Source organism: Oryza sativa, chromosome 3, assembly GCF_034140825.1.
Source record: "Oryza sativa Japonica Group chromosome 3, ASM3414082v1".
Lineage (NCBI taxonomy): Eukaryota > Viridiplantae > Streptophyta > Magnoliopsida > Poales > Poaceae > Oryza > Oryza sativa.
In genome coordinates this window covers 213,945-228,370 of record NC_089037.1, presented here as the reverse complement: position 1 = coordinate 228,370, position 14,426 = coordinate 213,945, and the positions used below count along the sequence as shown (strand labels likewise).

At 38.7% G+C, this 14,426-nt stretch overlaps 3 protein-coding genes across 3 annotated transcripts; all 3 read right to left on the bottom strand.

Moving 5' to 3' along the window:
- Positions 1–372: 372 nt before the first annotated feature.
- On the bottom strand, positions 373–1,250 carry LOC4331303 (trihydrophobin). Its single transcript, XM_015772736.3, has one exon. It carries the CDS (start codon positions 1,158–1,160, stop codon positions 606–608), a length of 555 nt encoding a protein of 184 aa, XP_015628222.1. The 5' UTR covers positions 1,161–1,250; the 3' UTR covers positions 373–605.
- An 8,152-nt stretch (positions 1,251–9,402) lies between these two features.
- On the bottom strand, positions 9,403–10,143 carry LOC4331302 (cortical cell-delineating protein). The gene has a single exon (XM_015776751.2). It carries the CDS (start codon positions 10,045–10,047, stop codon positions 9,622–9,624), a length of 426 nt encoding a protein of 141 aa, XP_015632237.1. The 5' UTR covers positions 10,048–10,143; the 3' UTR covers positions 9,403–9,621.
- Positions 10,144–12,101: 1,958 nt separating this feature from the next.
- On the bottom strand, positions 12,102–12,907 carry LOC4331301 (cortical cell-delineating protein). Its single transcript, XM_015776752.3, has one exon. It carries the CDS (start codon positions 12,743–12,745, stop codon positions 12,329–12,331), a length of 417 nt encoding a protein of 138 aa, XP_015632238.1. The 5' UTR covers positions 12,746–12,907; the 3' UTR covers positions 12,102–12,328.
- Between the last annotated feature and the right edge of the window lie 1,519 nt (positions 12,908–14,426).

The following is a 14,426-nucleotide window of genomic DNA, read 5'->3' as shown; positions in this document are numbered from 1 at the left end:
AAGTGAAGTAGAGTGCTGATGAATAATTAATATGCATGCGATCTTTAATAATATTAATAGTCTATACTAACAGGAAGGACTGGAGGAGTAATATACTATATGTTTGTGTTGTGAAAACAAACAGCTAGTATGTATGTGTGTGTGTGTATATACACATTATTTTAGAGAGAGAGAGAGGAACAATTGAACAAGACAGTACGTAGCTAGTACAAACGATTGGGACCGATGGATCGAACAAGAGCTAGCTAGTACAGTATGTGTAGAATTAACAGGCATGCAGAAAAGACGAGATGCAGTACGTACTGATGCATATACGATGAGATCCATCGAGTACAAATTAATTAATCAATTATGCAGATACACATATACAAGTAGACGAATGAAGCATGCTTTAATTACGTCGTGGAACTGAATCATATGCATGCATATATATCTCATTAATTTACGGGATGAAGGAGGAAATTAAGGCACGCAGATACATATGATGATTTGAACAAGGAACAAATTAGACATAGATAGATATATAGTTGTACGTGGCCTGGTGGTCGTTCTTCGTACGTTCTTGTGTGTAGCAAGCAGTGAAGTAGAATGGAGCAGCAGCTATATTAGTTGCTGCACTGGAAGCCGGAGGGGACGGAGCGGCCGCAGTAGTTGACGAGGAGGCTGAGGTTGATGGGGAGGTTGAGGTTGATGCCAAGGATGTTGGCGCGGAGGGCGGTGCAGAGGCACACGGCGGCCTCAAGGTCGGCGAGGCCCTGGATGAGGCTGCAACACGGCTGCCGCGGCGGCGTCCCCAGCTGCACGTTTATCAGCCCATTCAGCACGTTCGCGCACACCCCCAGCTTCAGCGTGTCGATCGGGCATCTTCCTCCTCCCCCGCCGCCGCCGCTTCCTCCTCCTCCGCCGCCTCCGCTTCCTCCACCGCCTGAACCTCCGCCGCCGCTTCCTCCTCCACCTGAACCGCCGCCTCCACCTGAACCTCCGCCGCTCCCGCCACCACCTCCACGCCCTCCACCACCGCCACCGCCACCGCCACCGCCACCGCCTCCTCCGCCGGGACTAGGGCATGAGCCGCACTGGCAGCCGCACGCGTCGGAGAAGGTGAAGAAGTGGAGGTTCAGGGCCAGGAGCGTGGCGATCACCCCAGCTTTCGTCGCCATGCCCACCCACCGCACTGCACCTGCAGATCGATCTCGATCTATGGCCTGGCCTCTACCTAGCTTTGCTTGCTAGCCAGTGTATTCAGATACATCTATGGACCAAGGGGTGCACTCATATTTATAATAGGATCGGAGTACCTTCAATTACTTAACCAGCTACCACATCACTTAACTAACTAATTAACTAATCGGATTTTAACTAGGATTTCATCTTAGGTGCAGCTCACATCACTACAGCGTAACTACTACTAGTGACCTAGCTAGCTAGCTGGCCTGGAGTACATTAATTCATTGGAGTATAGTGCTACTAGCTAGTGGGCTTTTGGTAGCTTAGCTGGCCGCAAGGACGATTGAGTTGGAGGCCAAGTACTCTGCTAGCGAGCATATATATATATATATATATATATACACCCTTCGTCCCCAAAAAAAAAAGACAAACCCTTGATTTCCGTGTCCAACGTTTGACCGTCCGTCTTATTTAAAAAAAATATGAAAAAAAAATTAAAAGACAAGTCGCGCATAAAATATTAATCATGTTCTATCATCTAACAACAATAAAAATACTAATTATAAAAAAAATTTCACATAAGACAAACAGTCAAATATTGGACGTGAAAACCCAGGGTTTATTTTTTTGGGACGGAGGGAATATGCAATAATATACCTGCGGGAGGCAAGGGCCAATCGATATTTATTTCGATATATTTTGGAGACTAGCTAAATGAGCGTGTATATATTGCAACTGAATTAATTTTATAAATAGACCTCATTAATTAATATTGGTTTCGATCAATCTTAAACCATTTTCTAGCGTCTAATTAACTATAAGATAATATATTACCTGCATTAGTTAAATGTTAGAGGTTAATTAATTAATTAACTTCACATAAAATCATTTCTCATCGTCTAATTAACCGAAAAAGTTCATCGATAAGTCACATATATACTCCCTCCGTCCCATAAAAACCAACCTAGCTAGTACCGGATGTGACACATTCTAGTACTACGAATCTGATCATATATCTGTCCAGATTCATCGTACTAGAATATATCACATCCGGTTCTAGATTCGTTTTTTATGGGACGGAGGAAGTACGGTCGATCGATCCAGTAGCTAGCTGCAACTGGCAGGATCAGGATATACATCGCTCCAACATCATATCATCAGCTGTTAGAGCAAGTTTAATAGTATAGCCAGCTGCTGGCTCCAAATCATCTATAGTCAACTTAATAGCCAATTCATACAATAGTTACCTATAAATATATACTACATAATCAATATCTGGTCTCATCTGTCATACACATAAGCATCTTAAAGTTCGTGCTACAGCTGGCTACAAATAGATAGCCTGCTGCTCTTATCTCTCATCTTTTATCTTCTTAAAATATATTTATAGCTAGCTTATAGTCTGCTATAGTACCTACTCTTACTCCACTCCTACTACCATACGTGCTCAATTTCATGCATGCGTGCATGCATGTTCCTGGGGATTTGTGAAGACGTACACGTACACGAAATTAATTGTGCATCACATTCAGTCCTCGCCCGGAAATACATGCATACCTACATTGATCGATCTAACACTCAAATATATGCACCTTGCTAGGTGATGTACACCGCGTCTCTGTCCCAATATAAATCAATTTTAGCATGAAGGGGCTACTCCCATCTTCATGTCAACTACTATATATCGACCTTATGATTAGTTAATAAGAGAGCCTAGCTACATGGTGAAATTAAAAGATGTTAGCTTGTGATTGGCTGAGAAAGATAATGTACTAGATAAAAGAAGTTATATTTTAGGATAAACTTGATTTGCTACTTAAAAATTGTTATATCTGGAACATGAAGTACTAGTATTAGCTAACTTTACTAGTTTCAACAAGTTTTTGGCTGCATACACTACACATATATTCAGACATATGTATGTCTGGGTCGATCGGGATGTGCGCGCGTTAGATAATTGGAGTAACTAGCTTGTTGCTGTTCTGTACTTTATTTGCCCGGCCCTGCTGAATTACGAAGCCCAAAATCGCATATATATATATATATATATATATATATATATATATATATATATATATATATATATATATATATATAGAGAGAGAGAGAGAGAGAGAGAGAGAGCGAGCTAGGCCAATCGATCATCGGGTTAACTTAATTGAATCTGGCCCAATTAATAATATCGACCCATGGACGTCAGGCCCATGTATATTAGTTCGATCGATCTAGTCGTTTTGCGGAATATATAAACAATATCGAATGTTACATAGTAGGGCTTGTTTGAGTAGCTTTAATTTCTGACCGCTGCATTTGAAATCTCTAGCTCCACAAACAGCCACTCAGCCAGCGAGTCACACATGTCATGGAGAGGACCTTAATGCAATTGGTGAAACAATGCTGTTGGGCTATGTCAATTGCATCAGTCTATTTCCATTTAATTAGGATTAATCTTCACCTTAATTTTAGAGCACCTTCGCTAGCTTTTTTTTTAAGAAAAGGGGAAAAAGACAACCCCATGCATATACCCATTAGGTTTGAATTTGGCCCAATAAATAAATAAATTGGGCCCATTCTGCAGAATAAATAATCGATTGAACACTGTACGCGCAGGATCGGAGCCGAGAATTGCCAGGCTAGCTGGTCGATCATGATGAGATTTTCATGACGGCATGTACGTGTGCGTATAAACTAATACGTATGGCCATGTATATATGTATTCATATCTATATATATCTATAAATAATCGGTTTCATACATATAGATAGATATCAAAGTAAACGCAACCAGCTGCTAGCAGCTACGACCTATGTATATATAGCTCTATAGAAATTAAGCTTGTACCTCGATCGATCTGATGACTTGCTTGCATGTATATATATGGCCAGCAAATTAAGCAAGTATAAATAACTACTCCTACGTACCCTATATATATACGCAAATTGTTTGACGGCAGATTCTTCGTCGACGACAACGACGACTTTGATAGACATATATACTGGAGTACTGCATTTTTTCCTGTGATTTTAACAGGCCGGCCGGCTCTGGGTTTGGTCGTCTATAGCTAGCCGCCTAGCCATAATAACTGACTCAAACTTGTCAGGCTTTCACACAATTAATTGCTATTTGTCTATCCATCGGCGGCTTCCGCATTATCATTTCTGAGTATATATATGTTAGGAATTCGTGCACTTGCATTTTTCATCCATCGAGATCACCTGCTTGCAATTGTGTGTGTTTTTGCTTCCCAAATTGTACAATGCAAATAGTTTCTTAAAAAAATAACAACGCATATATATATTCAAGTCGATCTAAACTCGACCAACATAAAGCTAGCTAGAGTGAAAAAAGATCAAGGCGGCAAATATGCACGTATTATTTACAGTTTAGATTTCTATCTATCTATTCTCTCATTTAAATTTAGAGTTGAATTTTATCACATACATATATAATTTACATATATTTTGAGAAAATGGGACATGTTCTCTCGATATGTGAATACACATTTTTTTCTGAAGTCATACGGATCGATCAGCACATATATTATGGATATTAATTTACTAGTTCATGTTAAGTATCCCACAAATCATATTTTTAAGTGTGATCTAGATCTCTTTAGTACTATAATAATAATAATAATAATAATAATAATAATAATAATAATAATAATAATAATAATAATAATAATAATAATAATAATAATAATAATAATAATAATAATAATAATAATAATAATAATAATAATAGCAGCAGCAGCTATCGAATCGGCAGTAATCCCTCCTTTGCTTTCTATTTGTATTAATTAATAAAGAACACAGTAGAATTTAGTTCTGTACTTAAATCTGTTTTTGACTAGCTAATATTACAGTACTTTAGGAACGGACGAAGTATATATCCAGCATCATGGTTTGTTATTCCTGTGCCACACAGGTAATTAAATAATAATCAATGTGTCACTGTAAGTAGGAGATAGGGGAAGATCTAGATCACATGCAAATGCAGGAGCCAGGTCGCACGCTAGCTAATAAGTCCAAAACACGATGAGGAAATTAATTAAAGGGTGATATATTAATCTGGCTGCTGAATTACAAGTGATATCGAGGGATCAGTAATGATTTCCAAGTGATATGTACTACTGATCAGTACAGAATATATATATAGACACTATAGGTATCGTACGTGGTGGTTTTGTACGCGTTTGAATGCAACGTGTGATCAATCCCTGCTAACTGACCGATAATTAATTACTGGACTATCATCTCCCGAAAATTATACTATTGCCCTAGCTAGCTAATAACTAATTAATATAATGTACATTTATATATACACACGCTCACACAAAAAGAAAACACTAGCCCGATCGATTAGCGTGATGTTGGGAAAGGACAGGAACGTAATAGGCTAGCTGGCATGTAGTACGTATTTTTTTAAGTACATGGTAGGAGTATACATTTATATGGACGGACGCGTACTTGCCATTGATATATATGCAGATCGATAAAGGTAGTCACGGGACGAATGAAAACAAACCTAATATTCTTCTTTCACCCAATACATGAACATATATGCATGATGGATCAACCATGACGTGACGACCATAATTTGTCTTACTTAGTGGAGTACCCATTGCATTGCCTTCGCTTAATTAGTCACGTCACCAGTCAGCCGACATATATATCATTCAATCATCAAGTTAATTACCCGCCATTATATTTCTCCCTCTTTTTGGCCAATATATACAATCTTGTATGTAGGATCATTATACTGTTGCAATTAATTAAAGAATAATATATTGCATGCATGGATGTTATATATACCGATCAACACGTTCAATCCATGATGCACAAACTTATATATTATACAATATTTATGATCGGTTAATATATACTATTCTATATCTATAGCTAGCTAATTCTGTATGTACAATTAAGATGATGGCGTAGAAATAATGATATATAAATCTTTTTATTACAGAGGGGATGGATTTTCAACTTTTAAGGGACATCCTCTTGTTTCTTACATGCATGCATGCATTCTGGATTATCTTTTTTTTTTAAACTAGAAAAATACCAGTGCGTTGCAGCAGGTGAAAGCAATTTTAATAATATTATTATTGTATAGTTTAGCTAAGGTGAAATTCACCTTGGGAATTCGCTTGGATATTCTTTTTACAAAATCATGAGCCGCAATTAGGGGTCTGATCGTCTCAAGTTAGTATACAAGTTTTTAAAGAGATTTTTTATACGACTCTTTATGTATTTCTAAAAACAAACAAAATTAAAAACTGACTCAAACACGGATCTGTATTTCCAAGAGCGATTAATTAAACTTAAAAACCGATTCAAACACGGATGACGTACCAAAAATACCGGCAAAAACATCTTTAATTTTTATAATAGTATAGATATAGATATAGAATAGATATTAACAAATAGAGAAATATGAAATATACCACCACAAAAACATATAAACTTTAATTTGATTCCTAAAAATTATAACAAATTAAATTTTAGTTAATATACGACTATATATAATTTAATTTGTTACGATTTGTAGAAGTCGAACGTGTTAATTTATATATTTCATATTGATTCATCTTATCAATTTTTTGGAAGAAGAAAATTAATAAATATTTAGCAAACATATATACAAGAAAAATAGATAAATATAGTCGATCGAGAAATAATAAAAACACTTGCATGCATGCCCTTGGAGAGAGGCAGAGGCTACAGTGTGCAGGTGGCGGCAAAGGTCACGAGCGGAGCGACGAGGACGTCACGACCACCATCTGTACACGCATACTATTAGCTTGCAGGGCCATCGATCGATCGGATTATTCGGAGTAGGACCAGGATGGATATGATATAGATAGATTGAACGTGACAGCTTAGGCCCCATTTAGTTACCTAATTATTTTTTCCAAAAACATCACATCGAATCTTTGGACACATGCATGAAGCATTAAATGTAGATAAATGAAAAAACTAATTACACAGTTAGGGAGGAAATCACGAGACGAATCTTTTGAGTCTAATTAGTCCATGATTAGCTATAAGTGCTACAGTAACCCACATGTGCTAATGACGGGTTAATTAGGCTCAAAAGATTCGTCTCGCGGTTTCCAGGCGAGTTATGAAATTAGTTTTTTTATTCGTGTCCAAAAACCCCTTCCGACATCCAGTCAAATGTCCGATGTGACACCCAAAAATTTTTATTTCCTCAACTAAACACACCCTTAATTGATGTATACTACTACGGAGCATGTTTGTACGTAGCATCCGTTAGGTCAGACATAGCGTCTTGAAATAAGTTAATTTTGTGGCCATCGGGGACACGCTGTTATTCTTGCTTTCACACGCAACCCTGCAAGCTAGCCTCTTACTTTGTTCATTTTCTGAATAGTACTCCCTCCGTTTCAAAATATTTGACACCGTTGACCTTTTAAGTACGTGTTTGACTATTCGTCTTATGCAAAAAATTTAAGTAATTATTTATTTTTTTCATATCATTTAATTCATTGTTAAATATACTTTCATGTATATATATAGTTTTACATATTTTACAAAATTTTTGAATAAGACGAACTGTCAAACATATACTAAAAAGTCAACGGTGTCAAATATTTTGAAACGGAGAGAGTAGTATTCATTTAGCTGTCATCGTGTTATATATATTCTTTAACTTCCATGGATTAATTAATTTGTACCTGCATGTATATATAGATTAATAGTATATATGTATTGTCAGATGAATTCGTTCGATCGATCGATCTCTGATCGCTTTCAGGGTGGTGGTGGGTACGACTTTGCTTAACTGTCCGAGCCCATGTAGTGTAGTAGCTCCAGTACTCCAGTCCAATATTGCACAAGTTGACATATATGCCATGCCAGTCTATTTAATTACGTGGCCATTTCGTCTCTATACATATATAAATACACACACATAGTATATATCTAGATGATATGGATGGCGCTATATATATATATATATATCATAGCTAGTAATCGTGCTGGGTTAATTAAACTTGTTCGATGCCATGATGTATAGTAATATTTTTGTCATTTTTTGTATGGTTGATGACCGACGATTGTTCAGAGTTTTGGACAGTACCTATCAGGTCTTCTTCTGTATGTCGGCACTAGTAGCTAGCTTAGCTAGCCATTAGTTCCATCTGTACATACTCAAACAGCTTCAATCTCTATCCATCCATGCGTGTTTTCTCCGGTTCTGTCCCGATATTCGAACGACGATGTACGACTATTTGTTTTTCAGTGATCGGTCAATATATATCTCGGAGTAATCTCGGTGAGTAGCTAAGCTAGCGTTTGATCGATTTTACATGTATAATACTGGTCGTGTACGTACATTATATGGTAAAGTACCGAACAGAGAGTCAAATAATCGATAAGTAACTGAAACTCATATATTAATTAATTAATATCGCCGTACGTTGTTGAGGTTAATCATAAGTAGCTGACTATATATAATAGTGATTTTTAATTAAGAGCTCTCGGTCGTATGACAGACCATGCACAGAGCTTAATTAAGAAGAACTGTTTTAACTAACTTAGGCTTGATGATCATGGCATTGTTTATTTCAGTCGTAGTGAGTAGCTAGTAGTGATTTTTAAATAACACGGACGATCAAAGTTGGGCGCGGGAACTTATGGTTATACTTAAAATGGGATGGAGGGAGTAATTTGGAACAGATGTGTAGTATATTGCTACTACAGTAAAGATGAAGTATATCGTATGTGCATACATATGTGTTCGTTGAATGCGTTAATTGCAACAGCGTTTCAGAGTAAAGGAATATGCATTGGTCGTCTCTCTGTTTCAGTTCTGCATGCGTCTGTTAAGAATTAATTGTTTTTTTGGAAGAATGCTAAAAAGAATATATGAAATTGTTTGGTAGCTAGTAATATGCATGGCCCAACAATCATATAGGCTAAGCAGTGTGTCGACCTCTGCTGGCTGGTCCCTGCCTGTTTTTTACGTAAAACGTGCATGCATGTACAGATCACACAGGAGTGTGTACATACACGTCACGAATTGAAGAAATTAATTAATAGTAGAATGTAATGTAGGAGTAATTGACAAGGCGCGGTGAAGAATCGTATTAATTTGTTCGTTGACGATGCATATATTAATTGGCGCGTTCTGATCCATCGGTCGATCATCACATTCAATACATAATTCACAGCGCAAACTGGCTTAATTTGTTAATGAGCAGATAGATAGATAGAACGTACGTACACTGGAGGAAACTTTTATTTGACAGTACGCATTAAAATAACAAGATACATATATTAGATGATCGATCTGATCATCAATAATCACACTGATAGATCGAGATAAGTATATATGTATGACACAACTGCAACACACAGACTAAGCCATGCAAAGCTTAAGCCTTAATTAGGTAGCTAGGGTTGTGGTGGTAATGAAGATTAAGAATCAGATGAGTGGGCAGGAGAAGTCGGAAGGGCAGGTCTTGTGGCAGTAGTTGAGGAGGAGGACGAGGTCGACGGGGACGTTGATGTTGATGCCGAGGACGTTGGCCTTGATGGCGGTGCAGAGGCAGACGGCGGCGTCGAGGTCGACGAGCCCCCCCAGCAGCGGGCAGCACTCCTCGCTCGCCGGCACCCCCACCTTGAGCTTGAGCAGGTTGAGCACGTTGGCGCACACGCCCAGCTTCAGCGCGTCGATCGGGCACTTATTCCCTCCACCCGACGGCGGCGACGGAGGCGGCGTCACCGGCGGCGTCGGGGTGGGGCAGTAGGGCTCGCATGCCTGCACTGCACCCATCTGCATGGAGATGACCATATTCAGAGCAACGACGAACACCGCACAAACCTGCACCTTATTCTTGCCGCCGCCCATCGTATTGGACTACTTAGCTACTTCTTAATTGTACTAGCTTAATTAATTGATGATGATATAGTATATTTTGCTGCTGCTAGCTAGCTAGCTTGGGATGGTTTCCTCGGGGGGTGTTTGGGCTGCTATTTATAGGCAGCTCCAGGTGCCCAAGCCCTATATATATATTGTGGCTATCCATCGCTTGCATGCAGTTTTATTTTATTTTAAATTCATTATTAATATTTATATATTCTCGCCCGCCCCATTGCTATCGTGGCTAGCTAGCTGAGCTGATGCCAACTAGTCTAACGTACAATAACCTAAACTGATGGCCATCGTGTCAGGGACGACATTCTTCGCGCAATGGAATGATCGACATGATGCAGTTTGCTACCTAAGGTTTACCAGTCAATCCATCAATTATATCAATAGTATATCGATCTACCCTCTGAAATCCCATGTGGAACCAATATGACACTGCCTCTTCTCTCTCAACTCTCTCCCTTTTTAATCATTTATCTCAAGAAATTAAAAGGGTGATCAATCAGTTTTTCTCTGTTAACCAAGGCTGATAGTAGGCCAGCACGGTAAATGAGAGAGATGAGGCAGGCCAAAGGCCAGTGGTTTTGGGATCCTCATGGTGAGGCAACACCATTCCATTTTGTCATCCGACGCGCGCTAGAGTAAGTTCCGGAGCCTAGCTAGATCTGCATTTTAAAAGTTTAGGAACCTAGCTATAGATTACACAATATCATAAGTTTAGGGACTACTCGTGCAATTCACTTTGACTTAATCAATTTTCCATAATATAGTTGATATCAATTGATTAGCAGCTTGATCAACTATTTATTGACCTTCAATAGTCCATATATTTATCGATTAAAATGGGAAATTTTCCGTCCAATCAATAAACATAATTCTGATGACCAATAGGTACATAGAGACTAATAAGAACATGCCAAACGCTTTCATTAATTTCTAATCCTGGCTCGAAATCTCATTTCAGGATCCTCTAAGGAGCATTTAGAATTTAAAATTATGTCTCCCTCCAACAGATAGTTTAAAGCATGACTCCCTAAACAAAAAGTATGGGCCACCCCAAACTACCAATAAAAAATGTTATTCGTCCCATCATCCCGCGTCGCGCGATTGCCTCTCCCTCCCCCTCCCCTGGCAGGCAATTGATTGGGAGCAAGTACTCCAATTCTTGAGTAGATGACTAGGTGATTGATCTGTTGGAGCGGTTTTTTCAACTAAAATCCCCTAAGTTTAGGATTGGGAGGAGTTGAGTTATGCTGTTGGCGATGCTCTAATAAAATATTATGATAATTGAAGACGCCACTTACGGTTTACATAAAGGTGTTGTTCTAACCAACAGTTTAGCTAGAGGAGTTGGATGGTAGTAAATAGTGTAGTCCTTTTGTGCAGAATGAAGCAATTCATCGTTTTGTTTGAATATCATGATATATGTTAAATATCTTTGAAGATCGGTCCATGTTACTTTTACTTTCAGTTTAGTTTTATCAAATAGTACTAATGTTTAGAAATTGGCTTGTTGGAATGGGATGTAAACTCAAAATGATAAGTGTTAGTAGGAGCATGCATTTTATTGGGCGACATGACTTATTGACTTTGTAGGAGAGGTGGGGGAATCGGTGGCGGCGGTACGTGTTGAATTGGGAGTGAGGGAGGAGGGAGGAGGAGTTAGTTTTAAGTGGCGCGGTTTAAAATTTAGGTAATTTTATCATCTTTGAAAAAGTATTGGGAGGTATCACATTTTTAGTGTAAAATTTGGTATCTCTAGATACTAAGTAACTCGAAATACCAAAAAAATTAGTGTTGAATTTGCGTACCTTGAGATATTTTTTTAAGGACCATGAAATTTCTCCCAAAATTTACATGATTTAGAATGGAATTTTCAGTCACAAGCAGTCCCTAAATCATATTGATTCGTACGTTGATGCATTGGCGCATCGTCGATATATATGTATGTGCAGTGCATCATCGATCATCATGTTCAATTGACAGCAAATTAAACTAGTTATATATAGGGTTCATGAGATGAGAGTAGCTAATTATTAACACAAGTGGAAGAAACTTTTATTTGACGGTATACAAATAACAAGATACAGAGATCAGGCTGATGGATCAATCATATCATATCAGTGATAGATCGATCGTTCGACACATATATATGTATGACAAAACATAGTATAAGTACGTGCGAAAGGGTTTATATATATATGGATATTGATGCATGGTGTAATGGTATGGTAATTAAGGGATCGGAGGATCGATTAATTTAGAGAGGGCAGGTGAAGTCGGAGGGGCAGGTCTTGTGGCAGTAGTTGAGAAGGAGAGAGAGATCGACGGGGATGTTGAGATTGATGCCGAGGATGTTGGCCTTGATGGCGGTGCAGAGGCAGACGGCGGCGTCGAGGTCGACGAGGCCACCCAGCAACGGGCAGCACTGCTCGCTCTCCGGCACGCCGATCTTCAGCTTCAGCAGGTTGAGCACGTTGGCGCACACGCTCAGCTTCAGCGCGTCGATCGGGCACTTATTCCCTCCACCCGACGGCGGCGACGGAGGCGGCGTCACCGGCGGCGTCGGTGTGGGGCAGTAGGGCTCGCATGCCTGCACTACTGCACCCATCTGCATGGTGAAGAGCACATTGAGGGCAAGGAACAGCGCACAAACCTGCACCTTCTTGCCGGCCATCTTAATTAATTAGCTAGCTCTACTACTGCTTAGCAATTAATTAGCTTAATTAGCAGCTACTGCCTATAGCTCAGCTCGATCGATCGATCAGAAGAAGCTGGAGCTGCTTTTTGATATTTGCTAGCTCGATCGGCCGGGATGCATTTCCTCGGGGGTGTTTTCGCTCCTATTTATAGCCCAGTTCCAGTTGCCCAATCAGGGGGATCATATATCTTCTTTAATTGATTAACTATTTGCCCATTGCTCTCGCTCTATAGCTGATGACAACGATAATACAGTATATACATACAACGCAGCATAAACTAATTAATAATGGCCACGGCCGTATATATGCATGCGCCACATTTGTGCCATCGATCGACATGGTGCGCGCAGCTTCCATTCCCAGGATATAATCAACCAACCAATCGATCAATCATCAATATATATAAGATATATACTACTCCTATATATACAGCTTATAGTAGTACGTAGCTTAATCATTTGTCCACAGTATATGGTCCACATCAATTAGGTAGCTTAATCAACTATACAATTGACCTGTAATAGTCCATATATATCGATTGATTAGCTTAATCACACACACCATCAGAACACGGCCAAATTTTCCCCTCCATTCAATTTACAGAGCTATGATTGTACAACAGGTATATATGTAGACTAATGATATATTTAAAAATAATAAATTAAGATACCATTTATGATTAAGTTAAATTTTTCATGTGGCATTTAATTACGTAAAGTTGTTCTAGCCAAATTAGACAATTTAGCTAGGAAGAATTTGCATGCTAATAAACTGACATAGTATTTTTTTTATGCACAATGAAACAACTCATCTCCTTTTTCTTCCTTGAGAAAATCGAAGAAATGCCATTGACAAACACCCTAATCCAACAAATGCCATCGATAAATGCAAGTTCTATAAAATACCATTGTACAAGTGATTTTGTCCCAGAAATGCTATCACCGTTAGGGTTCCGTCCATTCCACGCCATTAAACACATTGTTCATCCTATAGAACTTAACGGAAGGTTACGTTGCTAACGGAACCCTAACAGTGATGATATTTCTGGGACAAAATCGCTTGTACGATGGCATTTCATGGAACTTGCATTCGTCGATGGCATTTCTTGAATTTGAGTGTTTGTCAATGGCATTTCTTGGATTTTCTCTCCTTCCAATGTCGCTGTGCTTTTTTTATTAATGCTACACATACAAAATAAATTGTACAACTCGATCATGTACAACTAGCCATTTATAATCATAGATCAATCAAAGAAGAAGATGCTCATATATGCAATACAATGTTTGCAGCTGTTGATCAAATTTAGTCGTACGTGAGTGAGACAATTAGGTTATATGCATAGCAATTTCCTTTTTTTTTTAAGATCGGTCCATGTTCCTTTTGGTTTAGTTGTTCCACCAAATAGTGTTGCCCATATGTTTGGAATTAGCTTATTGAACGAATGTGAGCTATATTGAAAGACAAGTATTAGTAGGGCGTTTAATTAGCACTTTGTTGGGTTCTCTGTGGCTTTCTAAGAATGCTATAGTTTTTATAATGTCTCAAATAAATCCTTTATTCAGGGCCACATACTAGGCTTGATTCTGGCTTCATCTGAAAAGTGTGATGTGGATAAGATGTGGATAAGAAAAACAGTAGCCATGCAGGTTTTCATCA